Source organism: Pogoniulus pusillus, chromosome 38 (assembly GCF_015220805.1).
Source record: "Pogoniulus pusillus isolate bPogPus1 chromosome 38, bPogPus1.pri, whole genome shotgun sequence".
Taxonomy (NCBI): Eukaryota; Metazoa; Chordata; class Aves; order Piciformes; family Lybiidae; genus Pogoniulus; species Pogoniulus pusillus.
In genome coordinates this window covers 2,014,774-2,040,417 of record NC_087301.1, presented here as the reverse complement: position 1 = coordinate 2,040,417, position 25,644 = coordinate 2,014,774, and the positions used below count along the sequence as shown (strand labels likewise).

Sequence of the window (25,644 nt, the reverse complement as noted above, 5' to 3'; positions counted from 1 at the left end):
CGAAGATCTTAGAGCCCTCTTCCGCCGCACTGATGCTGTGTTACGATACCACATTGCGAGCCTCTGCCCTCCGCCGCCCAGCCCCTGCCGCGCCAAGGACGAGGCCGCAGTGCTCCGCCCCCGCCGGCCGAGCGGGGCCGCGGCGCAGGCGCGGGGCGCGGCAGGGGCCCGGCGCAGGCGCGGAGCGCGGCAGGGGCTCGGCGCAGGCGCGGGGCGCAGCAGCCGCCAGCTTCCGCCCTGCGCTGCGGGCTGCATGCGGGGGCTGCCCGCCCCCCGCCCGGCCCAACGCCCGCCGCGGGCTGCGCCCGGGAGAGCAGGAGCGGACCTGGGTCGCAGAGCTGCCTGCTGCCTCCCGGCTCAGATCGCTGCCCGCAGCGGAGCAGGCAGTCGGGGGCGACCCGGCCCGGGCTGGAGGGGTCTTCGTGTGCCGTGGGCAGCCGCCGGTGTCACGTCCGGAGCCAGCGTAGCGGGTATGGAGTGCGCTTGATTTTCGGTGTTCGCTTCCTTCCCCGCTCGGTTTTAAGGGCCTGTTTGCTCAGTTATTAATTCACCTTTACTTACTGGTATTTGTTCCGCGTGGTTCGTGCCTTTGCCTCCAAGCTCAGCTCTTCCACATCGTGCTGGAGGGGGCACGGGGCCCTTGGCCCAGTCGGCGCTGCAGATCCACCCTTAGGCAAGCCCAGCTTTAGACCTGGGGCTGAGTTTTGCGCCTTGGATCCACTCCCAGCATTTAGGTGCAGCATTTCACGGTGCTCAGCGCAGCTAATGTCACCGTCCTTGGTTAAAGCCACACAGACGCGGTGCCTGGTGACGGGGTTTGGTGGCGACCTGGCACTGCGGGGTTAATGGTTGGGCTCTGTGAGGTTAAAAAGCCTTTTCCAGCCTCGGTGAGTGTTGTCCTGCGGTTTGTCCCTGCTGACAGCAGCTCCTGCGGGTGGGACGTGAGGGGCAGTGGGTGCCCTGTGCTGCCGGTGGGTTGGCACGACCCACGCTGCAGCTGACCGCTAAAGCGGCACTGTGGCAGTCAGGGGTTCATAGATCGGCTTGGGCTGGACGGGACCTTGAAGCTCATCTAGCTGCAACCCCCCTGGTGTTGGCAGGGACAACCTCCTGCGCTAGCTTGAGGCACACTGGAACGTTTGAGTGAGAAAATCAGGTGATAGGCTGTGAAAAGGAAGCAGTGGTGATGTCTGCTGCACCCGTAGGCTTGCTGAGGTCTCTAAAAGCAAGAACACAAGCACGGGTAAGACACAGAGTGTGTGTGGCTCTGTGGGAGCTGCTGTCTGTGCTCTTCTCCCTGGGCTTTTGCTGTATAACCCAACTAATTCTGCCTCTAACCCCCCCCTTGCCCATCCTCCGAGCTCACAGGATCACAGGCTCCTGTTAGGGGTTGGGAGGGACCCAAGGAGATCATCGAGTCCACCCCCCTGCCAGAGCAGGACAATGCTGGCTAACACAGATCACAGAGGAGCACATCCAGACAGGCCTGGAAAGGCTCCAGAGGAGACCACCCTCACCTTGCCCGTAAGGCAAACTCTGGGATAAGGTAGAGGGGTGGAAAGGAGGTGGAAGGGTGGCTGGGAACCCCTCCTGGGGACTTTCATCTCTGGCAGGGCTGCTGTGTTTCTATATCAGCTCTAACTTGTCTATTTCTGCCTATAGCTGTGAGTATTTTGGACGTGGCACTTGGTGCCATGGTCTAGCCTTGAGCTCTGTGGTAAAGGGTTGGACTTGATGATCTGTGAGGTCTCTTCCAACCTTGGTGATACTGTGATACTGTGATACTGTGTATTGTAACTCACCATGAATGAAGCTTTATATTCACAGCTTGTATATTGTGCCAGGCTGTGAATATAAAGCTTCATTCCTCAACTGCCAGCAGGCTGAGTCTAGCCTGGGTGATTTCACAAGGGTGGGGGGCAGGTACCTCCCAAACCATCACACCTCCATATCCTAATGTCATGGATTGATCCTATAGCTTGCATTTCAGCCACCATTTCTCAGCCTTTTTGTCAGCTGGGGGTGTCCCCTCTGTTGGGATTTGGGGTTGTTGAGGGGTTTGCTGCTCTCGTTCAGGAGGAGAAGGTGAAGGATGGACTCTCTAGACCATATGCTGACGGACCCACTGCTAGGACCCTGTGGAGAAGGAAATGGCACACGGATCATGGAGGACTGCATGCTGGGTACCACCAGGGTTAGCCTGCCTGAGGACCTCCTGGAGGATGTGAGTAGTGCTGAGGTGCTTTACCTACATAAAGTGTGCCTTTAACTCCCTTTGTGGGGCTTACAGAGCAAACTGTAGAGAGGAAATAGATTCATAGAATGGTTTGGGTTGGAAGGGACCTTAAAGATCATCCAGTTCCAACCCCCCCTGCCACATGGGCAGGGACACTTCCTCCTATAGCAGACTGCTCAAGTTCCTTTCCAACCTGGCTTTGAACACTTGGAGGCTTGGAGCCTCCACAGCTTCTCTGGGCAACCTGTTCCAGTGCCTCACCACCCTGGGGGGGGAAATTCCTGATAATTGCTGATCTAAATCCTGCTTCTTCCAGTTTGAAGCCATCACCCTTGGACCTGTCACTACACACCTTTACAAGCAGCTCCTTTCCAGCTCTCCTGTAGCCCCCTTCAAATACTGGAAGGCTGCTCAAAGGTCTCCCTGAAGCCTTCTCTTCTGTCGAGGAGGGCAGAGGGAGACTGGAGATGAGGAGGAAATTCTTTTCAGTGAGGACACCTCCAGGGAGGGGTAGCCACAGCCTCCCTTGGCAATCTGTTCCAGTGTCTCCCCACCCTCACTGGAAAGAAATTCTTCCCATCCTCTAGTCTAAATCTCCCTCTTCCAGCTCAAAGCCATTGCCCCTCACTTTGTGACTACAAGCAGCTGTCAAAGGTCCCTCCCCAGCTCTCCTGTAGTGCCCTTCAGGTACTGGAAGGCTGCTTAGGGTCTCCCCAGAGCCTTCTTTTCTCTAGGCTGAGCAGCCCCAATTCTCTGAGCCTATTGCCATAGGGAAGGTTCTTAATGGCCTCCTCTGGACCCACTCCAACAGTTCCATGTCCTTGTTGTGCTGGGGGCACCAGAGCTGAGCGCAGTGCTCCAGGTGGAGTAAAGGGAAAAGCCACCTGCCTGGCTCTGCTGGCCACACCGCTTTTGATGCAGCTCAGGATGCTTCATACTGTCCTGAAAAAGGTGTCCTGAAGAGCTTTGATTAGTCTCAGGAGCTTGAAAATCATCCTCTTCTGTTCTTTTTCTTCTAGCTAACAGCCTCTCTCACAGGTTACTGCTGTTGGTGACCCCTGTCTGGTGTTACTTAACTGCAGACAAGTCTTGAGGGCTAGAAAGCTGTCAAGGCAGAGGCTGCATTTCTGTTGTTGTTTGCTTTCTTTAGCCTGAGATCTTCTTTGAGGTCGTCAGCTTGTCTACCTGGCAGGAGGTGCTGACAGATGCCCAACAAGACCACCTGAAGAAATTCCTGCCTCACTTCCCTGACAACAACCGAGAGCAGCAGAACAAACTCATCCTGGCCTTGTTCAGCGGCGAAAACTTCCGCTTTGGAAACCCTCTGCACATCGCCCAGAAGCTCTTTCGGGGTCAGTGAGCCCTGCAGGCCTCAGGGTGTTCTCAGGGTTCGGTTCTGAGTAGCAGCTGAATGCAGCTGAAGTGTTTTTGACCTCTTGCAGATGGACACTTCAACCCTGAGGTGGTGAAGTACCGGCAGCTGTGCTTGAAGTCGCAGTACAAGCGCTACCTGAGCTCTCAGCAGCAGTACTTCTACCGCCTGCTCAAGCAGATCCTCGCTTCCCGCAACGTGAGTGCCAGCTCTTGCCTTCACAACACAGCATCTTGGGGTTTAGATAGTCACAGCTCTCGGAGGTCTTTAGTTGGTGCTGCTGTCCTTTGCCTTAGGAGGACACCAGAAATGTTCTTCTGTTCACGTGTCTTGGGTTTGAAACTCTCCCTCCTAGCTCTCGCCTTCTGCACCAGCCTTGTCCCTTGCTTCCTGCATTTCCCTCCTCACCTCTTCCTGTCCCACTGGCGAGTCATTCTGCCTTCATTTTCAACCACTTCTGTCACTGCGAAACAAGGAAGGTTGATAAAAGTGTTGTTGTATGAATTTGCAGCTTCATTAGGGACTGGAATAGAGTCATAGAATCGCTTTGGTTAGAAAAGCCCTCTAAGGTCATCCAGTCCAACCTTCAACCCAACCCCACCGTGGCCATTAAACCATGTCCCAGAGTGCCATGGCCACACGTTTCTTGCATGCCTTTAAGGATGGTGACTCCACTACTTCCCTGGGCAGCCTGTTCCAATGCCTGAGCACTCTTGCAGGGGAGAAATTCTTCCTAATCTTCAACCTAAACCTCCCCTGGCACAATTTCAGGCCATTTCTTCTCCTTCTGTCACCTGATATGAGGGAGAAGAGACCAACTCCTACCTCACTTCAACCTCCCATGGAGTTGGAGAGAGCAATGAGGTCTTCCCTCAGCCTCTTCCTCTCCTGACTAAGGAAATTAGATACAAAACTCTGTTAATTCCTGATGAACTCTTCCTCTGTGGATGCTGCTGCCAGCTGAAATGCGTTGGTGGCAAAGACTCGGTCCCTTCATTACACTTGAAGTGTCTGAGACATGCGGATGGAGATGAAAATCTATCTGTAAAACCCCTCACAGTGATAGGATACAGCAGTGTGCAGGAGGTTATTTTCTCTGTAGTCACCAGAGGTAAAATGTTTGCTGCACAAAAGACCATATCCCATGTCTGTTGTGTGTTTAACATGGAAACTGCACAAGTGGATCTCAGACCAGTGGTTAGGTTCTTCGCAACAGTCCACACCTAACCACAGGCAGATGTGAAGGTGCAGAGATTTCAGCTTGCTTTCCCTCGGGGCACTCCCTGCACCACTTCCACATCTTGAGCTTGCTCAGAGTACACGAGTTGAGCTCTCTTCTCGCTGACAGTACCACAGCTGAGCTAGCTAATGTCACATCTGTCTCATCTTCTAGCACTTGCTGGATTTAGCTAGGAAAGGAGGCCCTGATATGACCCTGAGGAGAAGGCACTTCCCACCTGTGTATGACACTGAGGAACGAGACAGGCGAACGCATCGGCGCTACCTGAAGATTCTGAGGGAAGTGAAGGAGGAGTGTGGAGATACCACCTTGTCTTCTGATGAGGAAGGTAATGCCCTGGTCTGGACTAAAGGCTTGAGGTGTGAATGGAGAAAGGCAAATTTAGGATGTGTGGACAGTGTGTTTGATGGAGGGATGGAAACTGGACTGCAGTCATCTGCTGAGCACAGGGTAAGGGAATTGTGTAGATGGAAACTGGACCCCAGTCAGCTGCTGAGCACAGGGTAAGGGAATTGTGTAGGTTGATGCTAGGTCTTGCAGAAATACATCTATTTCTCTGTCTCCTTTAGATCTGAGTGCCTGGCCTCCTACTTCTCCATCACGTTGTCCAAGTCCACCAGTTCCCCTGAGAGTGATCCCCACATTGTCAACCACGGACATGAAAACCGCAGGTGAGAACCAAACTATAACTTAGTGTGGACTTAGAGGAAATAGATTGAAGCTTGAGATGGGGAGTTTTAAACTGGAGATTAGAAAGAAATTCTTCCCAGTAAGGGTGGGGAGACACTGGAATAGGTTGCACAGAGAAGTGGTGGATGCTCCCTCCCTGGAGGTGTTCAAGGCCAGGTTGGATGAGGCCTTGAGCAGCCAGGGGATTGAGTCCAGCATCAGTAAGTTTGCAGATGACACCAAGCTAGGAGCAGCTGTGGAGTTGTTGGAGGGTAGGAGAGCCCTGCAGAGGGACCTGGCCAGGCTGGATGGGTGGGCAGAGACCAAGGGGATGATATTTGGCAAGGCTAAGTGCAGGGTTCTGCACTTTGGCCACAACAACCCCAAGCAGCACTACAGGGGATAGAATGACTGAGAGCAGCCAGGCAGAGAGGGACTTAGGGGTGCTGGTAGAGAGTAGCTGAAGAGGAGGCAGCAGTGCCCAGGTGGGCAGCAGAGCCAAGGGCATCCTGGGCTGGCTCAGGAAGAGTGTGGCCAAAGGACAAGGGAGGTTCTTCTGCCCCTGTGCTCAGCACTGCTCAGGTCACACCTGGAGTGCTGTGTCCAGTTCTGGGCTCCTGAACTCAAGAGAGATGCTGAGGTGCTGGAAGGTGTCCACAGGAGGGCGCCAAAGCTGTTGAGGGGCCTGGAGCACAGCCCTGAGAGGAGAGGCTGAGGGAGCTGGGGGGGTGCAGCCTGCAGCAGAGGAGGCTCAGGGCAGAGCTCATTGCTGCCTGCAGCTGCCTGCAGGGAGGCTGTAGCCAGGTGGGGTTGGGCTCTGCTGCCAGGCAGCCAGCAACAGAACAAGGGGACACAGCCTCAAGCTGTGCCAGGGCAGGTTGAGGCTGGATGTTAGGAGGAAGTTGTTGGCAGAGAGAGTGATTGGCATTGGAATGGGCTGCCCAGGGAGGTGGTGGAGTCTTTGTGCCTGGAGGTGTTGAAGCCAAGCCTGGCTGGGGCACTTAGTGCCATGGTCTGGTTGATTGTCTGGGGCTGGGTGCTAGGTTGGGCTGGCTGAGCTTGGAGCTCTCTTCCGAGCTGGTTGATTCTATGATTCTAAGGTGTCCCTGCCCATGGCAGGAGGTTGGAACTGGATGATGTTTAAGGCCCCTTCCAACCCAAACCATTCCATTAATTACTTGAAACCCTGTGAGAGATCAGTTGGAATATCTCTTGTTGGATGGGATATTTTGTGTCACTCCAACCCAGTTGATTCTTCTCCCAGTTTGTTTAATCTTCCACTTTAAATTCTCTTGGTGTTTGTGCTGAGGGAATCCTAGAAGCAGAGAATGGCTTAGGTTGGAAGGGACCTTAAGAGATCATCTACTGCACACCCCGTGCTGTGGGCAAGAATGTCTCTCAACTAGTCCAGGTTACTCAAGGTCTCATCCAGCCTGGTCTTGAACACCTTCAGGGAGGAGGCATCCACAGCTTGCCTGGGCAACCTGTTCCAGCATCTCACCACTCTTACACCGAATAACTTCTTTCTAAGATCCGGCCCAAAGTTCTTCCTCAGCTTCAAACCATTCCTCTTGTCCTGCGGCTGGACATGCTTAGGAAAAAGTCCCTTTCTAGCCTTCCTGTAGGATCTCCTTAGGTGTTGGAAGGAATCCCTCCTAAGCTTGCTGCAATCAGATCTGCAACCCCTTTGTGCAGTACAGCTGGCTCTCACTTCCATAGCTGCCTCAGCAGTGAAGTCTGAGGGAAGAAGGTATTGAAATAAATGTGTGCACTGAAAGCCTGGAATCCAGCTAAGGAAAACAAACTGAAATTTGGAGGTGATTGAAAGTGTCAGCAGGTAGAAAATGGCATTTTTAGAAGTCTGTCAATCAACAGAGAGGGAAATCTGCAAGTAATCTCTGGTGGTTTTCTTGTTGTTGCAGACAGGATAGAGCTTGGAGAGAGTGATTTAAAGATGATGTTGAGGAAGCACCACGAGAAACGAAAGCGCCAACCTGTAAGATGTGAAGAAGTCTGGGGGGCTTTTATCTGTTATAGACAAATCAGTGCTACTTCTGTTATGTGCCACCACCCTTCAGCCTGTGTTGAATGATCAGCTTCTGTCAGCAGCTTACAAGTGTAAGCTTAATTGTGTAGAAGGATTTTGTCTTGTTAGTGATGTGTTCTGGGGAGACAAAACTTTAGACTTCAGCCCTTCAGCGTAGCCTGTGTTTAATGATCAGCTTTTGTCAGCAGCTTGCACTTAGGCTTAATTGTGTAGAAGGATTTTGCCTTGTTAGTGATGTGTTTTGGAGAGCTAAAAGTTTAGACTTCAGGGTTCAAAGACTTCCCAACTTCTGTTGCAAGTAAATAACTTTATAAGCTGATCCTGGTTATTAGGTGTGGGGTGTTTCAGTGCCTGCATTGCCGCCTTCACACTTGCTGCTCTCTCAACACTTTGTCCTTCCTCAGTTTTAATTCCTGTCCCTTTGTGTTGTCTAGGACCACCCAGATCTAGTGACAACAGATGTGACTCTTGAGGACATTATGACTCGAGTCAATGCTGGCAGGAAAGGTTCTTTAGCAGGTCAGTGGCTAGGATGTGGTCCTTGTGCCCTGCATGAATGTAACATGTCTGAATATATGTTTAAACCTCCAGTTAGGTTATGACTCTCACTCAGCTCTTGCAAGAAGCTCTCTAAGTCTTCTTCTTAACTTTTGTCATACCTAAAGCTTTGTTTGACCTTGCAACCACCAAGAAAAAGGTGAAGGAGAAGGAAGATAAGAAGAAAAAAAAGCTGAAGATGGTTAAATCCGAGGTGGAAGATTTGGCTGACTCTCTTGGCAACGCAGATGGAATCCCAGCGCTCTCTCAGGGTCCCTCCCCCATCCCTCTGTCATCTATCAAAGAAGAGTAAGTGCTTCAGAGGGCTCTGGAGGCCTTGCATGGAGGGAAGAAGCAGCAGATGTTGCAGCTTAGATATTTGTGAGGCATTATTTTGGTGCAGCTGGGATGTGTGGAACGTGTGGTGCTCATCTCTGTATGCTGAATGTTTACTCGGGGAACTTGGCTTCCTTTCTCTTTCATTTGTCTTCCCTTTCACTTGAAGACCTCTGGAGGACATGAAGCCCTGCCTTGGAATAAATGAAATATCTTCCAGCTTCTTCTTCCTGCTTTTGGAGATACTGTATTTGGAAGGACCTGCTACTCTCTCTGTGGTAAGGAACCAAAACTAGGGGGCCCAGAGGGGTTTATGTCCTGCTCTGAGTTATATCAGAATGTGGATTACATGTTAAAGAAATAAACCCCTTGGGGAGAGCACACCACATTCTGGGTTTAACATACTTCAGGGAGCTTGTCAGGTGATTCATAGAATGATTTGGGCTAGAAAACACCTCCAAAGGTCATCTAACCCAACTCCCCTGCAATCACCAGGGACTTCCTCCACTAGAACAGGTTGCTCAGATCCTTGTCCAGCCTGACCTTGAGTATCTGCAGGGATGGAGCCTCAAATATCTCCCTGGGCAACCTGTTGTAGTGTCTCACCACCCTCATTGTAAAGAGCTTGTTCCTCAGATCCAGTCTAAATATGCTCTCATCTATTTCAAACCATTGCCTCTCATACTGTCACTGCAGGTCTTTGCAGGCAGTCCCTCTGTAGTCTTGTAGCCCCTTTGGGTACTGGAAGGCTGCTCTAAGGTCTCCCTGAAGCCTTCTTTCCTCCAGGCTGAGCAACCCCAGCTCCCTCAATCTGTCCTGATCATATCTGTGATCCTCCTCTGGACCTGCTCCATCAGGTCCATGTCCTTCTTGTGTTGAGGGCTCCAGCCCTCATTGCACATTCAGTGGGCATTGCATTGAAGCCTTTTCATACTCGTTCTCTGGGTCATGATTAGATATGTTCTCTGCATGACAGTTTGATACATTCTGAGCAATGGTGGGGAAGTCTTTTGCCCTTTTTGGTGTCTATTCTCTGAAACACTGTTAGGAAGTTACTTGAAGAGGCCAAGTAATTCTTTATATATATATATATATATAAAACTAAAACCTTTCTATCCCCTGCATTGCTTTAGCTGCTTTGGTTTCTTCTTCATTAAACCAGTGACAGTTTAAAGCACAAGGTCTTTATCAGGATGCTTTCTTCCCTCTTCAGCTTGAAGATAAAATTCTAGATTGGCAATCTTCTCCTGCCAGTGCACTAAACACCTGGTTCTCCTTTGTCCCTAACTGGTCTGAACTGGTTTTACCTGCCCTGCAGTACTTGACAGGTGACAGCAGAGGTAAGAATGGCTGGTAAAAGTACTAATGATGCTGGTACCTCAGTTCTGATCAGTGCTGCTTTGTGTTACAGCTCTTATCAGCTGTAACTCTAATGCAGTGCTACAGTAAATCATTGTATTGCTGATAGGCTTCCTTGCCCATATTCCTTGCTCGTGGCAGACTTGTTTTGTGTGGGGGTAGTTAATAAGACCCAGCTTGATTCCTGACTACTTGAAAACATGTCTGAAATTGCCTGTAGGTCCTGTTCAGATCATGGGCTTCAGGCAGGCTGTGTGAAGCAGGAAGAAATGAGTCTCTGGTGCAAAGACACTGTGAATGTCTGCAGAGATAAGGAAAAATAAGCTAGGTGATACCCTGAGAGTTCCACTGGCAACGTGGAGTTGGCCCAGCTTTGATCTGGGGCTTAGAGCAGCTGAGCTTCAGACTTACCTTTCAATCTGGGTTGTTCTGTGGCTCTCACCTGCTTAGTGGGAAGTTTTAGAGGGAGAGAAAGCGTGGACTGTAATAGCCTATTTCATGTTCTGTATGCTGCTGGTGAGCGCTGCAAATCCCGAGCTGGCTTCCCGTGAGCCCAGGAGTAGCCACTGCACCAATTCCTGCTGCCTCAAGGCACAAACAGAATCTCATCTGACAGCCTGTGGATGAAAGAATTGCTACCTTGTTCTGCTGTGCTGCTTGCACTGCTGCTCTGAGATCTTTACCTTCCCTTTGGGAAGGTATAAACTTAAAGCTGCACTTAAGTCAGCACTTAAAGCGTGTTTCTTGTCGCTGTGAATCTACCTTGACAGCTTGTGTTAGAGCAGTGGGGTTTTGGAGGCTGGATGACTGTGATGGCTCTGACATGCACAATTTCCATTGCAGATGTTCCTTCCAGCTTCTCACCTTTTGTTGAATTCAAGGAAAAAAGTCAGCAGTGGAAATTGCTTGGTGAGTATCTTGTGCTTCTCTGTTTCTGCTGTAGTCAAGGGGGGCTCTTTTCTCCAGGACTTCACTTTCAGCTTGCTGCAGCCCAGAGAGAAGTAAGCAGAGCTGGTAAGATTCACTGGGTAGACCTTTATTTTCAGCTGAGTGAAGGTGTGTTTTGGAATCAAGTGTTGGAGAATCGATGGTGTGGAAGAGATGCAGAGAAGGGATTGGGAAGTAGAAGCTTGGTAACAAATGACAGGCTTCTCTTTCCCACTTTCCTTGATTTCCTGGCTTAGGTTCCTGCCAAGATCATGAGAAGGAATTGGCAGCACTGTTTCAGCTCTGGTTGGAGACCAAGGACCAGGCTTTTTTCAAAGTGAGTGACTTCTCAGGAAAAAAAAAACCCTTTCAGCAGCACAAAACCTGGCTGAGTTTTATCCAACGTGGACATTTCTCTTTCTTCTGACAGGAAAATGAAGACAGCTCAGATGCCACAACACCAATTCCCAGAGTGTGAGTATCTAACACTGCTTGAAAGCTTGTTCAAAGAATGATTTGGGTTAGAAGGGACCTTAGAGCCCATCCGGTTTCAGCTCCTGCACGATGGGCAGGGACACCTCTCAACTAGACTTGGCTGATCAAGGCTTTATCCAGGCTGGCCTTGCACACCTCCAGGGCAACCTATTCCAGAGTCTCACCACCCTCATACTGTGATCCAGTCTAACCATGCTTTCCCTTGCCTCCACACCGTTCCCCCTTATCCTGTCTCTGGACACCCTCATGAAAAGTCCCTCTGCAGCCTTCCTGTAGGATCCCTTCAGGTATTGGAAGGCAGCTCTAAGATTCCCCACCAGAGTCTTCTCCAGGATGAACAACCCCAGCTCCCTCAGCCTGTCCTCATAGCAGAGCTGCCCTAGCCCTTGGATCATCTTTGTGGCCCTCCTCTGAACTCACTCCAGCAGCTCTGTGTCCTTATGCTGGGGGCACCAGAGCTGGAGGCAGTGTTGGAAGTGGAGTCTCAGTAGAGCAGAGTCAAGGGGCAAAATCCCCTCTCTTTCCCTGTTGCCCACACTCCTCTAGCTGCAGCCCAGTTGGCAGTCTGGTTTTCTAACTGCAGTAACCAGACATCAGCTGATGTTGTCCAAGCTCACATCTGTTACCAGAGCAAACCTGTCCCCTGATCACAGGATCACTCACAGCGCTTGCTTCACCTTCAGGTGACACCTAGAGCATCGTTTATATTACCTGCAGTTTCCATTAGCAAATGCTTTCAGGATGAATTCAGATGAATGTACAGGGAGAGGGAGGTGACTAATCCTTTGGGCTGCTCTTTGGGGCTCTGGTGGGTTTGTTGGTGCTGAGAGCTGTTGGTGACCTTTGTTTCAGGAGGACTGACTACGTGGTGCGACCGAGCACTGGAGAGGAGAAGCGTGTGTTTCAGGAGCAGGTGAGGCTTGCTTTAAACACAATGCCCACTAAGCCAGGCACTGTCATACTCTGCACAGACTTGAAGGTAAAGAATTTAGAAGCATAGAACTGTCAGGACTGGAAGAGACCTCAAGGATCATCTTGTTCCAACCCCCTTGCCATGGGCAGGGACATCTCACACTAGATCAGGTTACTCAGAACCACATCCAGCCTGGCCTTAAAGGCCTCCAGGGATGAGGCTTCCACCACCTCCCTGGGCAACCCCTGCCACTGTCTCACCAACCTCACTGGAAAGAACTTCCTAGCATCCAGTTTCAGTCTCCCCTCTGCCAGTTTAAACCCATTCCTCCTCATCCTGTCATTACAAGACCTTGCCAATAGTCCCTCCCCAGCTTCCCTGTAGGCCCCCTTCAAATACTGGAAGGCCATTCCAAGCTCTCCTGGAAGCCTTCTCCTCTCCAGGCTGGAGAGCCCCAACTCTCTCAGCCTGTGCTCACTTGATCCAAACAGGTTTGAGCCTTTGATTTCACCCCCCCTTTTCTCTGGAGAAGGCTAATAACACCATCCCCAGGTGGCACAAGCTTTGAGACCTTGCCCTGGTTGTTCCCTGCTGAATCCTCTCCTCTTTGTGTGCCGCTGCAGGAGCGGTACCGCTACAGCCAGCCCCACAAAGCCTTCACCTTCCGCATGCACGGCTTCGAGTCGGTGGTGGGCCCCGTGAAGGGGGTGTTTGACAAGGAGACCTCCCTCAACAAGGCCCGGGAGCACTCCCTGCTGCGCTCGGACAGGCCAGCCTACGTCACCATCCTGTCCCTCGGTAAGCTGCTGGCTCCAAACACCCTTATTTAAAAGAACAGGGTGCCCCTGGACCTCCCCAGAAATCATAGAATCAGCCAGGCTGGAAGAGACCTCCAAGCTCATCCAGTCCAAGCTAGCACCCAGCCCTAGCCAGTCAACCAGACCATGGCACCGAGTGCCTTATACAGGCTTTTCTTGAAGACCTCCAGGCACGGTGCCTCCACCACCTCCCTGGGCAGCCCATTCCAGTGCCAATCACTCTCTCTGCCAACAACTTCCTCCTAACAGCCAGCCTCAACCTCCCCTGCCACAGCTTCAGGCTGTGTCCCCTTGTTCTATTGCTGGTTGCCTGGGAGAAGTGGCCACCCCCAACCTGGCTACAATGTCCCTTCAGGTAGTTTTAGACAGCGATGAGGTCCCCCCTGAGCCTCCTCTTCTCCAGGCTAAACAACTCCAGCTCCCTCAGCCTCTCCTCAGAATCACAGAATCAGTCAGGGTTGGAAGAGACTGCATCTGGCAGAATTAACAAGTCATCTGCCTCTCTGCAGTAGATCACAGATGCCAAGGCCACATCCAGTAACTTCAACAGCAGACACATCCTTGCAGCAGACTCTGGGTTGTCATTTCCTTGTACAGGTGACAGGTCCAGATTGATTCTTGCCTCTTATTAGCTCTTATGCGTAGAATCACGGAATCAGGCAGGGTTGAAAGGGACCACAAGGATCAGCCAGTGCCATGGTCATGGCCAGGGACACCCTACCCTAGATCAGCCTGGCCAGAGCCTCATCCAGCCTGGCCTTAAACACCTCCCTGGGCAACCCATTCCAGGCTCTCACCACTCTCATGCTGAAGAACTTCCTCCTCACCTCCAGTCTGAACCTACCCATCTCCAGCTTTGCTCCATTTCCCCCAGTCCTGTCACTCCCTCACAGCCTAAAAAAGTCCCTCCCCAGCTTTTTTGCAGGCCCCCTTCAGATACTGGATGGCCACAATAAGGTCACCTCAAAGCCTCCTCTTCTCCAGACTGCACAGCCCCAACTCTTTCAGTCTGTGCTCACAGCAGAGCTGCCCCAGCCCTCTGAGCATCCTCATGGTCCTTCTCTGGAGTCGGCATTCTCCCCATCAGACCTTAGGAGTCTGCATTCTAAAGGGAAGATGGGGGCAGGCTGGGGTGGCCTGAGCAGAGAAGAAATAAGTTAGAGAGAATCATGGAATGGTTTAGGTTGGAAGGGACCTCAAAACTCATCCAGTCCGGCCCTGAACACCTCCAGGGAGGCTGTGGAGCACAGAATCACCCAAAGTGATCAAAGATCATATTGGGTGATTCTGTGCTCCACAGCCTCCCTGAGCAACCTGTGCCAGTGTCTCACCACCCTCACTCTAAAGAACCCTTTGCTAACATCCAGTTTCAGTCTCCCCTCTGCCAGTTTAAACCCCTTACCCCTTGTCCTGTCCTTGCAAGACCATGCCAATAGTCCCTCCCCAGCTTTCCTGTAGGTCCCCTTCAGATACTGGAAGTCCACTATAAGGCCTCCTCAAAGCCTTCTCTTCTCCAGGCTGAGGAGCCCCAACTCTTGTAGCCTGTCCTCATAGCAGAGCTGCTGCAGCTCTCTGATCAGGCTGCCCTGAACCCCCATAGAATGACCTTAGGAGTCTGTGGTCTAAAGGGAAGAGTTGGACAGGCTGGGGTGGCCTGAGCAGAGAAGAAATAAGTTATATGAAATAAATGAGTGGGAAATAAAATGTGATCAAAGAGAGCAACACCAAATTGTGTCTGCTGAAGAGCAGAGTTACCCAGTTAGGGCTGCAAGTTGAAGCTGTGATTTGATCTCGCAGTCCGTGACGCTGCTGCTCGCCTTCCCAATGGAGAGGGAACTCGTGCTGAGATCTGTGAGCTGCTTAAAGACTCCCAGTTCCTAGCTCCTGATGTCACAAGTGCTCAGGTAAGCTGGATCTCATGGCTGATATCAAACAGATTCTCCTCTATATACCCAGCACAGACCCAGGTCATACTGGTTGAGGCACAGTGATTTTTATGCTGCTTTGATTGGCATATAAAAGTTTCATTCCACTCTGGTGAGCTGCTGCAAATCCACACCCAGCTCTGGGTGAGGAAAAAGAGCTGGAAAAGCCCCAGAATGAACTGTGTCAGATCACATTTTAGCTCCAGGAACAGTTTGATAGATTCATAGAAGGGTTTGGGTTGGAAGGGGCTTTCAAGATCATCTGGTTCCGACTCCCCTGTCATGGGCAGGGACACCTGCCACCAGCCCAGGTTGCTTAAGGCCTCATCCAGGCTGGCTTTGAACACCTCCAGGGAGGGGACATCCACAACCTCCCTGGGCAACCTGTTCCAATGTCTCACCACCTTCACTGGAGAGAATGTCTTCCTAAGCTGCAGTCTAAATCTGTCCTTTGCAAGCTTCAATCCATTGCCTCTCATCCCATCACTCCCAGCCCTTGCCAAAAGTCCCTCTCCAAGTCTCCTGTAGCTCCCTTCAGCTACTGGAAGGACGCTATAAGGTGTCCCCAGAACCTTTCCAGGCTGAACAGACCCAGCTCTCTCAGCCTGCCCCCACAGGGAAGTGCTTCACGACCTTCTCTTCAGAGCTTGGAGCTTTGGAAGCTCCAAGGCTGCAAACAGCTTCTTACGCTGCAACATCTCGGTCCTTATCCAGGTGAAAGTTGTTAGCAGCTCACTCAGGATTTGTGCCAGGCAGGATTACTTCTCTGTTTGTGACATTTGGCAGGCCCAAGCAGGGCCACGTTGTGACTCCATGCTTGTGGACTTTGCAGGTGAACACTGTTGTCAGTGGTGCTCTGGATCGGCTGCACTACGAGAAAGATCCCTGTGTGAAATACGACATCGGACGCAAGCTGTGGATCTACTTGCACCGGGACAGGAGCGAGGAAGAGTTTGGTGAGCCTGGCTTGCTGACACCTTCATTTCTTGTCTGAAGATGGACTTAACAGTTCTTGATTAGCCTCTTTCTGAAATCAGTTTGCTCATGTTTAGCAGCTCTAACAATTTGTGTTTGCAGAACGGATTCACCAGGCTCAAGCTGCTGCGGTGAAGGCCAAGAAAGGTCATGGGCAGAAGCCGAAACCCCCAGCCAAAACGGTACACTGCTTTGCACTGGGTTGCAGAGATGCTTTGGGGATTGGAAAGGAGATAAGGGCTTAATTTAATCCCTAAATCCTGCATCCTTGGTGGTTGATGAAAATTTGCTATACAGGTTGCCCAGGGAGGTAGCTGAGGCCCCATCCCTGGAGGCATTCGAGGTCAAGTTTGACAGTGAGCAACCTGATCTGGTGGAGGATGTCCCTGCTGAGTGCAGGGGGGTTGGACTAGAAGGTTTGGAGGTCCTTCCAACCCAAACCATTCTGTGATACTACAGTGAACATATTTGTGTCCCTAATGAACAGACTTGTCAGTTCACTGTGGATATGAATGTCAGTGTTGGTCTAGCACAAAATGAAGAGGGGACTTTTGCTCATCCCAGCTTCAAGTGCTGTCCTTGATCTCAGCAGAAAGATTAATGGATTCCTTCCTGCTTCCTGTCCTAGGAATGGTCTTTCAGATCTAGCTTTAAGGTTTATCTGTAACAGGAACACATCTGCTCTCCCTGTGGCTGTGCTGAAGCTGTCAGAGTTTAATGTCTTTTTCATTTCATTGATACCAAATCTCTCTAAAGTTGTTGCTGTTGGCAAATGAATTGAGGTGGAAATCTGCATGTTCTGAGTGTTTATCACAGCTGGGGTGCCTCTCTCCCTGAGAACAGGAGCAGCCAAACACACTTGTGGCTGCACTGAGGCAGATGGGCAGCTGTGATTTCAGCATTTAGCACCAGGGTGAGCAGAACTCAGTGCTCAGCCCTCTCTAGAGTGCAGCAGTCAAGCCTGCTCTGTGTGAAGACCTTCATGCTCGACCTGGTTTCTTTGCAGAAGTCCAGCAGCAAGGAGAGTGCTGCCAAAGCTCTCCCCAGCAGCACGACAGAGCCCAGCCAGCCGAGCCTTAGTGACTCCAGCAAGCCCCCAACACCTGTGACTCCTGTGACACCCACTGCACCAGCATTACCAGCAACTCCTATTTCACCCCCACCAGTGCCAGTGGTTAGCAAGAGTGTATCCAGTGCTGCAACAGAGCCAGCAAAGCCCAGCCAGAGGTACTTCTGCTATCTCACACATCACTCATGGGTGCTGCTGCTGCTTTCTGAGTCCTTTTCTGCACATGTATTCCTTCCAGTACTTAAAGGAGGCCTACTAGAAATCTGAGGACAGAGTTTTTAGCAGGGCCTGTTGTGGCAAAACAAGGGGTGGTGGTTTGAACTGAAACAGGAAAGATTTAGATTAGATCTAAAGAAGACATTTTTTTATGTGGAGGGTGGTGAGGCATTGATGCAGCCTGCCCAGAGAGGTGGGAGATGCTCTGTCCCTGGAACCATTCCAGGTCGGGCTGGGGATCTGGGCAGCCTGCTGCAGCTGGGGTTGTTTAGCCTGGAGAAGAGGAGAGTCAGGGGGGACCTCACTGCTATCTACAACTACCTGAAAGGAGGCTGTAGCCAGGTGAGGGTTGGTCTCTTCTGCCAGGCAACCAGCAACAGAACAAGGGGACAGAGTCTCAAATTGTGCCAGGGCAGGTTCAGGCTGGATGTTAGGAGGAAGTTGTTGGCAGAGAGAGTGATTGGCATTGGAATGGGCTGCCCAGGGAGGTGGTGGAGTGGCCGTGGCTGGAGGTGTTGAAGCCAAGCCTGGCTGGGGCACTTAGTGCCATGGTCTGGTTGGTTGGGCAGGGCTGGGTGCTAGGTTGGGCTGGAGGAGCTTGGAGCTCTCTTCCAACGTGTTTGATTCTATGATTCTATGTCCCTACTGACTGCAGTGAGGTTGGACTAGATGGCCTTGAAAGGTCCCTTCCAACCCAAACCAGGCTGGTTCTGTCATTTTTGCTGACCTGATGACTTTATCTTTTCCATAGTGTTCTCCTGGTGTCCTCTCCTACCATGCCACAGCTGGGGACGTTGCTTTCCACAGCCCAGAGCTCACAGACACAGGCAGGGCAGCAGCCAGCTCCCAGCAGGGTGGTAAGTCACACCACCTCCTCAGGACTGCCACAGGTCCGGGTGGTCACTGCCCAGTCCAGCCTGCCAGCTGTGTCCCAGCAAGCCCCAGTGGCAACCCAGCAGCAGCAGCAGCAACCTACATCAGTGCCTCAAATCCGTGTCCCAGCTACAGCCACCCAAAGCAAAGTGCTCCCTCAGGTGAGTTGGGCTGCATGGGAATGCTGGAGTAGCTCTGATGTCTGATCTGACTTCTCCTGGTGTACAGGAATGTGCAGTACCTGCAGAGCAGGACCAGAGCAGCAGCTGTGCTTTAATACTGCTCAGTGCTGCTCTTGTCCCCCACTGCTTATTGGTGTGGCACCATCAGGTGGTGCTTTACAGCAGAACATCCACAGAACTTGCAAGCTGTAAAGCAGAAGACAAAAGGAGTAAATTCTTGCCTCTGTTACTCTGTAGGCTGTGATGACTCTGCCAGTGAAAGCCCAAACCAGCCCAGTGCAGGTGCAAAGACCAGGAAGCTCTGTGACAGGACAGACAGGCATCAGTGTGGCAGGGCTGTCTGCAGCTCCCAGTCCTGCTGTAAAGCCAGTCACCAGCTCTCCAGGCAGCTCTGCTCCAAGCACCTCCTCTACCACTGTCATCCAGAATGTGGCTGGCCAGAACATCATCAAGCAGGTGAGAGAGGGAGAGAGAAGGAGCTGGGCTCCACTACCCAGTTGTTTCTGTTTGCTGTGACAGATGTGACCATGCAGATGTGAAAAGTGGCAGCTGTGGTGAGCTGTAATGCTGTGAGTTACTGACCATCAAGATTCAACCAGTTGCTGGTTTGGCCAATTTGAGCCTCATTTTCACAGTCCAAGGTTAACCATCTTCAGATGTGGACCATGGTTTAAAATCAGAAGAAGGTTTGGGTTGGAAGAGACCTTAAAGATCATCTACTTCCAGCCCCTCTGATGTGGGCAGGGACACGTCCCACTAGCTCTGGCTGCTCAAGGCCTGAGGGTGTCTAGAGACAGGACAAGGAGGAGTGGGTTGAAGCTGAGGAAGAGCAGGTTTGAATTGCATCTTAGGAAGAAGTTCTTCAGTACAACAGTGGTGAGACACTGGAATAGGTTGAAGGTGGTGAGACACTGGCACAGGTTGCCCAGGGAGGTTGTGGAGAACACCTGGAGATGTTCAAGGCCAGGTTGGATGAGGCCTTGAGCAACCTGCTCTAGTGGGAGATGTCCCTGCCTGTGGCAGGGAAGTTGGAGTAGATGATCTCTGAGGTCCTTTCCAGCCTAAGCCATTCTATAAGGGTCCTGTTGGGAAGCTCAGTGTTGTGTCCTTTGACATGGCCCTTTCCCTGCTCTCTTCCAGGTGGCTATTACAGGACAGCTTGGCATGAAGACCCAGCCTGGGAGCAGCATCCCACTGACAGCCACCAATTTTAGGATCCAAGGCAAGGACGTGCTGCGCCTGCCGCCCTCCTCCATCACCACCGACGCCAAGGGGCAGACGGTGCTGAGGATCACCCCAGACATGATGGCCACCCTGGCCAAGTCTCAAGTCACTACTGTCAAGCTGACCCAGGACCTCTTTACAGCAGCTGCAGGAAGCAGTGGTAGTGGGAAGGGCATCTCTGCCACTTTGCATGTGACATCCAACCCTGTCCAGACCGCTGATTCTCCGGCCAAGACCAGCATGGCCACCTCTGCCTCCTCCAGCCCAGCTGGCAGCACAGTGGTGAAAGTGACTCCTGACTTGAAGACTGCAGAGCCAACAAGCTCTGCCTTTCGCCTGATGCCTGCTCTGGGCATGACAGTGGCAGATCAGAAGAGCAAGGCCATAACTACAGTGGCATCCACTGAGGCCAAGCCAGCTGCCACCATAAGAATCGTGCAGGGGCTGGGGGTGATGCCACCCAAAGCTGGGCAGACCATTACAGTGGCAACTCACGCCAAGCAAGTGCCCTCTTCCTCAGCAGTGAGCGTGCCTGGCACAGGCCACACCTCGTCTGTCTCCTTGCCAACTGTCAGTGCCACAGTGTCCAAGGCAGTGGCTGTGGCCTCGGGGGCTGCAGGGACTCCTATCACCATAGGCACCGGAGCCTCTGCCGTGCGGCAGGTGCCCGTCAGCACCACCATGGTGTCCACGACCCAGGCAGTGAGTAACACAGGGCCTGTCTCTGGAGCAGGGGTGCTGGGATGGATGTGCTGGGGGTTTATGGGCTCAGGGAGTCCTTTGGGCTAGGAAAGACAAATATGGAGTCCAACCATGGTCTGGCTCTCCCAAGGCTGGTGCTAAGCCGTGTCCCTCAGCACCGCATCTCTGCATGCCTGTGCCAGTGTCTCACCACCCTCCCTGGAAAGAATTTCTTCCTCATCTCCAATCTAAACCTCCCTTCCTCCAGCCTCAATCCATGCCCCCTTACCCTACCGCTGCAAACCCTTGTAAAAGTCTCCCAGCTCTCCTGTAGCCCCCTTCAGGTACTGGAAGGCTGCTGTAAGGTTTCCCTGGAGCTTTCTCCAGGCTGAACAGCCCCAGCTCCCAGCCTGTCCCCATAGGTGAGGGGCTCCAACTCTCTGATGATCTTCGTGGCCTCCTGTGAACCTGAACTGCTGTTGTGCTCTCAATTAGACAGTGAAATGATGAGTCTGAGCTGTCAGGAGCTGTTGACTCACTGCAGCTTGCTGGCTCTCCCTTTACACTGCTTTGCTGCTCTAAGGTCTCCCTGGAGCCTTCTCTTCTCCAGGCTGAACAGCCCCAACTCCCTGATGGCGGTGGAGTTTGGGGCCTGGGGCAGCTGTGGAGTGAGTGAGGTGCAGAGGAACATTAAATGATCCTCAATTGGAGGACAGATTCCATCAGCAAAGCTGCTCCCAGGACTCCTGAAAAGCAAGCAGGGTGGTAACTGCATCTTGTCAAGCAGCTTCTCTGCTCAGCATCTCCTGTGTTCCAACTTGTCCAGGGTAAACTCCCAGCAAGAATAACAGTGCCTCTGTCAGTGATCAGCCAGCCAGTGAAAGGCAAGAGCGTGGTGACTGCCCCCATCATCAAGGGCAACCTCGGGGCCAAGTGAGTACCTTGCACCCGGTGAGATCTGTGTCAGGAGGGGCTGTGGGCAGAAGGCTGGAAGAGCCTCCCAGGTCCATCAGCTGCAGGAACTGAGCCCGTGTGGTGCACAGGCTTTGTTTATGTGCTCTGGGCTGTGAGGTTTGCAATTAACCCTGGGAAAACATTCTTTGCCTTGAAACCAGCCATTAGGTGAGCTCTGTGTGTCTGAACATGGTTTAACCTGGCAGGCACACCAAGAAATGTAATCTGAGGCCACTTCTCCTTAAAGGAAGAAGGGAAGTCTTAGCTGCCTCGGTGCAAATCCCTCTGGCATTCAGATCAAGGCTTTCTGTTTATTCTTCCATGACTTCTGGTGTCTCCCTCAGTTGATAGTTCAAGGCAGAACACTTTGTGCTTGGCTGTTCTCTGTGAGAAGATTTCAGGTCTGAGGAAACCAAGCCCTGACCCAGAGGGTTTAATTTATGTGATTCTCTTGGTTCTAGTTTAATCTTCCCTGAGACTCAAATGTAGAACCAAGAACAATTTATAGGATGCCCTTCCCTCTTCCCCAAAAAAGAAAAGGAATTAGATGGAGAGAGAGGAAGGTAAAGCAGACCCAAATAAATAATCTCACTGTGATTTGGAAGTTAAAGGAAGAAAAAGAAGTTTAACAATAAAAGGTACATGAGGTAGGGAAGTTACAAAGGTAGAGGGAGGGGAAACGAGAGACAAAAGAGGCAAACCTGCAGCCAGATTTGATGGCAGTAGGTTTTGTTCCCCTCGTGGGGTGGTGGCCATGTGGTGAAACAAAGAGAACCAGGAACAGGATGGTGATTTCTGGTGAGCAGGAAGGCAGGGGAGAGAGCCACAAACAGGAAGCCCCCCTGCTTTTATGGACCTTAGGAAGGGGGAGTGGGCTAACCACCAGCGCCTGGTAGTGTTCAGACCCACCCCTGGGGAGGGGTCAAGACCACCTGGGGTCAGGTTCAAGACCACTGCCCCGGGAGGGTTAACCCTGTACAGTGATAAAGCTCATTTTGTGGTAGTGATGAATACTGCCACGAACTTGTGTTTGTCAGTTTTGGGGGGGGAAAGCCCTCACTGCTTAAAACCAGGAGTAAACTAAATCAGTAACTTGGATCTTCTAGCAGCTGGAGGACAATTTTGTGACTCTCAAAGACCTCCCTGCTGGTTACTAACCTAGCAACCATTCTCTTCCCATAGCATCAGTGGCTTAGGTAGAAACATCATCCTGACTACCATGCCAGCAGGGACGAAACTGATTGCTGGGAACAAGCCAGTGAGCTTCCTGACTGCACAGCAACTGCAGCAGCTGCAGCAGCAGGGCCAGGCCACACAGGTAACTGCTCAGAATCATTTTATTAGTTTGCTTTTCTATTTTACCTACTTTTTTTCTGCCTTTTTAACCACTCCATGAGGATTTTGGATGCATGATACAGCTACAGCTTGGCTGTAGCATCTGCATTAAGCACATCAACTCCTTTAGCTTCTTTCCATCCAAATATGGGGTTTAAATGTTGGGGGTTGTAAGCAACAGAGATGGATAAAATGGTTTGGGTTGGAAGAGACCTTAAAGATTGTCTACTTCCAACCCCCATGTCATGGGTAGGGACACCTTGCACTTGGACCAGGTTGCTCAAGGCCTCATCTAACCTGGCCTTGGACACCTTCAGGGAGGTTGTGGAGCACAGAAGCACCCAACATGATCTTTGATCACGTTGGGTGCTTCTGTGCTCCACAACCTCCCTGGACAACCTGTGCCAGTGTCTCCCCACCCTCAACCTGTGCCAGTGTCTCCCCACCCTCACTGGAAAAAATTTCTTCCTTATCTCCAGTCCCCAGTTGAAACTGAATGATCCCTTCCAACCCAAACCCTTCTATGAATCTATAACTCTTCCTCTGGTCTTGAGATGTCTGCCACATGAGCTGCACACAGTGATTTGCAGGTTCTAGCTTTGATGTCTTTCACATTGCTGTCTTTCACATTGCTGTCTTTCACATTGCTGTCTTTCACAGCATGGTCCTGTTCTGATCACTTAGCAGAGCTTCAGAGAGCACTGCAAGCTCCAAGTGTCACCAGCCTGTTCCTGACCCCCACGTCTTTTTCTTTCCACCTCAAACAGGTGAGAATTCAGACAGTCCCAGCCTCCCACCTCCAGCAGGGCACTGTGTCTGGCTCCACCAAAGCTGTCTCCACTGTGGTTGTGACAACAGCTCCATCTCCAAAACAGACTCAGGATCAGCTTTGAACATCGGCTGGGAAATTGATTAGGTTCCAAGAACTTCCCTCGGAGTCTGTGGTCATCCTCCACCCAACACCAGCTAACCACAGGCATGGCTGGGGATTGGCCTGGATTCTGTCCCATTGCTTGTCTGGAGGCAGTGTTGTGATGTCTAGGTAGAAATTCCACAGCAAACCAAAACGTTTGCAGTCCAGATGTGTACAGGCCAAGTTCTGTGGCATTGGTCACTTAAATGTCTTCCTTTCCTTTGTTCTTTTCCCATCCAAAGGGCTTTTGGCCAAGATTTCTGTGCATTTTGGGTTAGAGGCAAAGCAGCTGATCTTGGGGCTTCCTTAACCAGAGGAACCTGCTTGGAAGAGGTAATTCAGACATCTCAGAGTCCTGAAGACTCTTCTTGCTGCATCTAGCTGTCGCTGCTTAGCGCGGTGGCTCGGACACCAGAGTTTGTCATGTAGCCTTGGCAGCAGAGCCCTGACACATCCAGTGTACTATTTATAGAGAGTTTTTACCCCCCTCTCCTCACCTCTGAGCTCAGACTCCCTTTGAACAGAGCCTGCTCCCATATGAAGGTTCTGACAGGGGCAGGATGAGAGTCAAGACGGTTTTTGCTGTAAAGAAGCAAGTGACCACGGGGAGGAGAAAAGGAGGAGCCACAGAGTCAGTGTGTGAGCAGGTCTGGCAGCAAGTGGGACGCTTACTGGACAGGGAAATGTTCACCAGAAGGATCCTCCTTTAGTTTTCCTTGACAAATAAAACCTTTTTATCAGATTGTAACTGGTTTTAAAAGCTTGGAGTGCTTTGGTTCCAAATCCATCCAAGCTGTAGCATCACGGAGGGAGCAGAAGTATTTTAACCACCATCCTGGCCTTTAGTTAGGTTTTTACCTGGGCAATTTTATCACTCTGTGGAAATTTGTTGGAATTTTGGCTGTGATTTCCTGGCTGTTCTGACCTTGAAGCTTTCTCAGAAGGAGAGCAGCAGACCTGTTGGACCAGGAGAAGAATAAAAGTGCAGAAAGGCCTCCCAGATCTCTCTGCCATCTCCGTTTGGTTTTGTACAGCTTGCTTTGTGTGCCACGATTGCCTGGCTTGCCAAGAGCTAACAGATTGGCCATCTCCTTCAGAAGATGGGACTTTCTAACCTGCTTTCTCTTCTACTCTTCATTTAAGGAGGTGCTGCACTCCAGGTTACTTGTTAGTGGATGTCATCTACGTGAAGAACAGGAGCTCAGCGCTCTCCGGCGCTGGCTGAGCTGTGTGAGGGCTGTGGTGGTCATTCTGCACAACCATTAACCAGTTTCAGGGCTGGAGGCAATCACTGAGTGTTAGGGGTTGGAAGGGACCTTGGAAGATCATCAAGCTCCAACTCCCCTGCCATGGGCAGGGAAACCTCCCACTAGAGCAGGTTGCTGAAGGCCTCATCCAGCCTGGCCTCAAACACCTCCAGCAAGGAGGCTTTGCTGCTTCACTTAGGCCACTTCTCTGCTCCTGAAGTCTGATGCTCTTTCCTCAGAGATCCCAATCACCACAGGGGCTTCTTTGGAAGTGCTACACACGGGGTTAGGTACTACCTGTTTACTCCCAGCTGCCAGGAGCAAAGTGCAATCTCTTTCATGGTTCAGCTGCCTCAGGGCTGCTTCCCCTCTGGTTGAAAAATAACCCCTAGCCTACTGCCTTCATTTTTAATAGGTAACCTTTAACTCCTGTGCTGAAGGGCAGAGAAGGGCTCAAAGTACTTCTGGTGATGAGGGCTTGGAAACTCAAAACTATCCCAGAGAGCTCCGTGGGGGAGCAGTCCTGCAGAGGAAAGGCTTAGAGAAAGCATTGCACTGGCATTGCCCAGTGTCCATCTCTTGCTTTGCCTGAAGCACTCTGCTGCCTCTTCTCCAATGCCTTTTTCAGCTCAAAAACGGAAGTGCAGCCTGCTCTTACCACAGGGAGATCCTCACTAATTAGCCAAGAGCCTTGAGACCTTCCCCAAACCCTTGGATTAGGTTTGTTTCCAGCACAGCGTCGTGTAATCATTGCTTGCCAGAGCCCAGCCTGCTCCACACAAACTGCCCCAGCCCATTTAAGCCTTTCTGACCTTTCTTTAAACAGCTGCTCTCTTGTTTACACCAGGAGGGAAATCTGCATCTATAAACCTCAGCAGGGTGTCCTCATAACCCACTGAACTCAGGGTCACTTCGAGTCTCCCTTTTCAAAAGACACCAAGCTGCCTATTTTTAGGGGTTGCACTTCGGTCAGGTACCTGAAAACAAAAATTACTTAAATGACTTGGTTTTCAGCTTGCAAACCATGGGACTTGGGGCTGCTCAACCTGGAGAAGAGAAGAGGAAGAGAAGGAGAAAAGAGGAAGGAGAAAAGAGGAAGAG

General features: G+C 51.4%; 1 protein-coding gene across 1 annotated transcript; it reads left to right on the top strand.

Moving 5' to 3' along the window:
• Positions 1-230: 230 nt before the first annotated feature.
• Positions 231-24,298, top strand: NFRKB (nuclear factor related to kappaB binding protein). The gene is made up of 26 exons (XM_064173336.1): positions 231-470; positions 2,077-2,224; positions 3,387-3,588; positions 3,679-3,806; positions 5,002-5,176; positions 5,418-5,519; positions 7,440-7,513; positions 7,999-8,083; positions 8,230-8,410; positions 8,607-8,715; positions 9,651-9,777; positions 10,640-10,705; positions 10,981-11,060; positions 11,154-11,197; positions 12,071-12,131; positions 12,755-12,929; positions 14,747-14,853; positions 15,707-15,830; positions 15,952-16,031; positions 16,856-17,076; positions 17,886-18,168; positions 18,427-18,645; positions 19,330-20,115; positions 20,921-21,027; positions 22,231-22,366; positions 23,151-24,298. Exons 2-26 carry the CDS (start codon positions 2,093-2,095, stop codon positions 23,274-23,276), a joined length of 3,930 nt encoding a protein of 1,309 aa, XP_064029406.1. The 5' UTR covers positions 231-470; positions 2,077-2,092; the 3' UTR covers positions 23,277-24,298.
• The last annotated feature ends 1,346 nt before the right edge of the window (positions 24,299-25,644 follow it).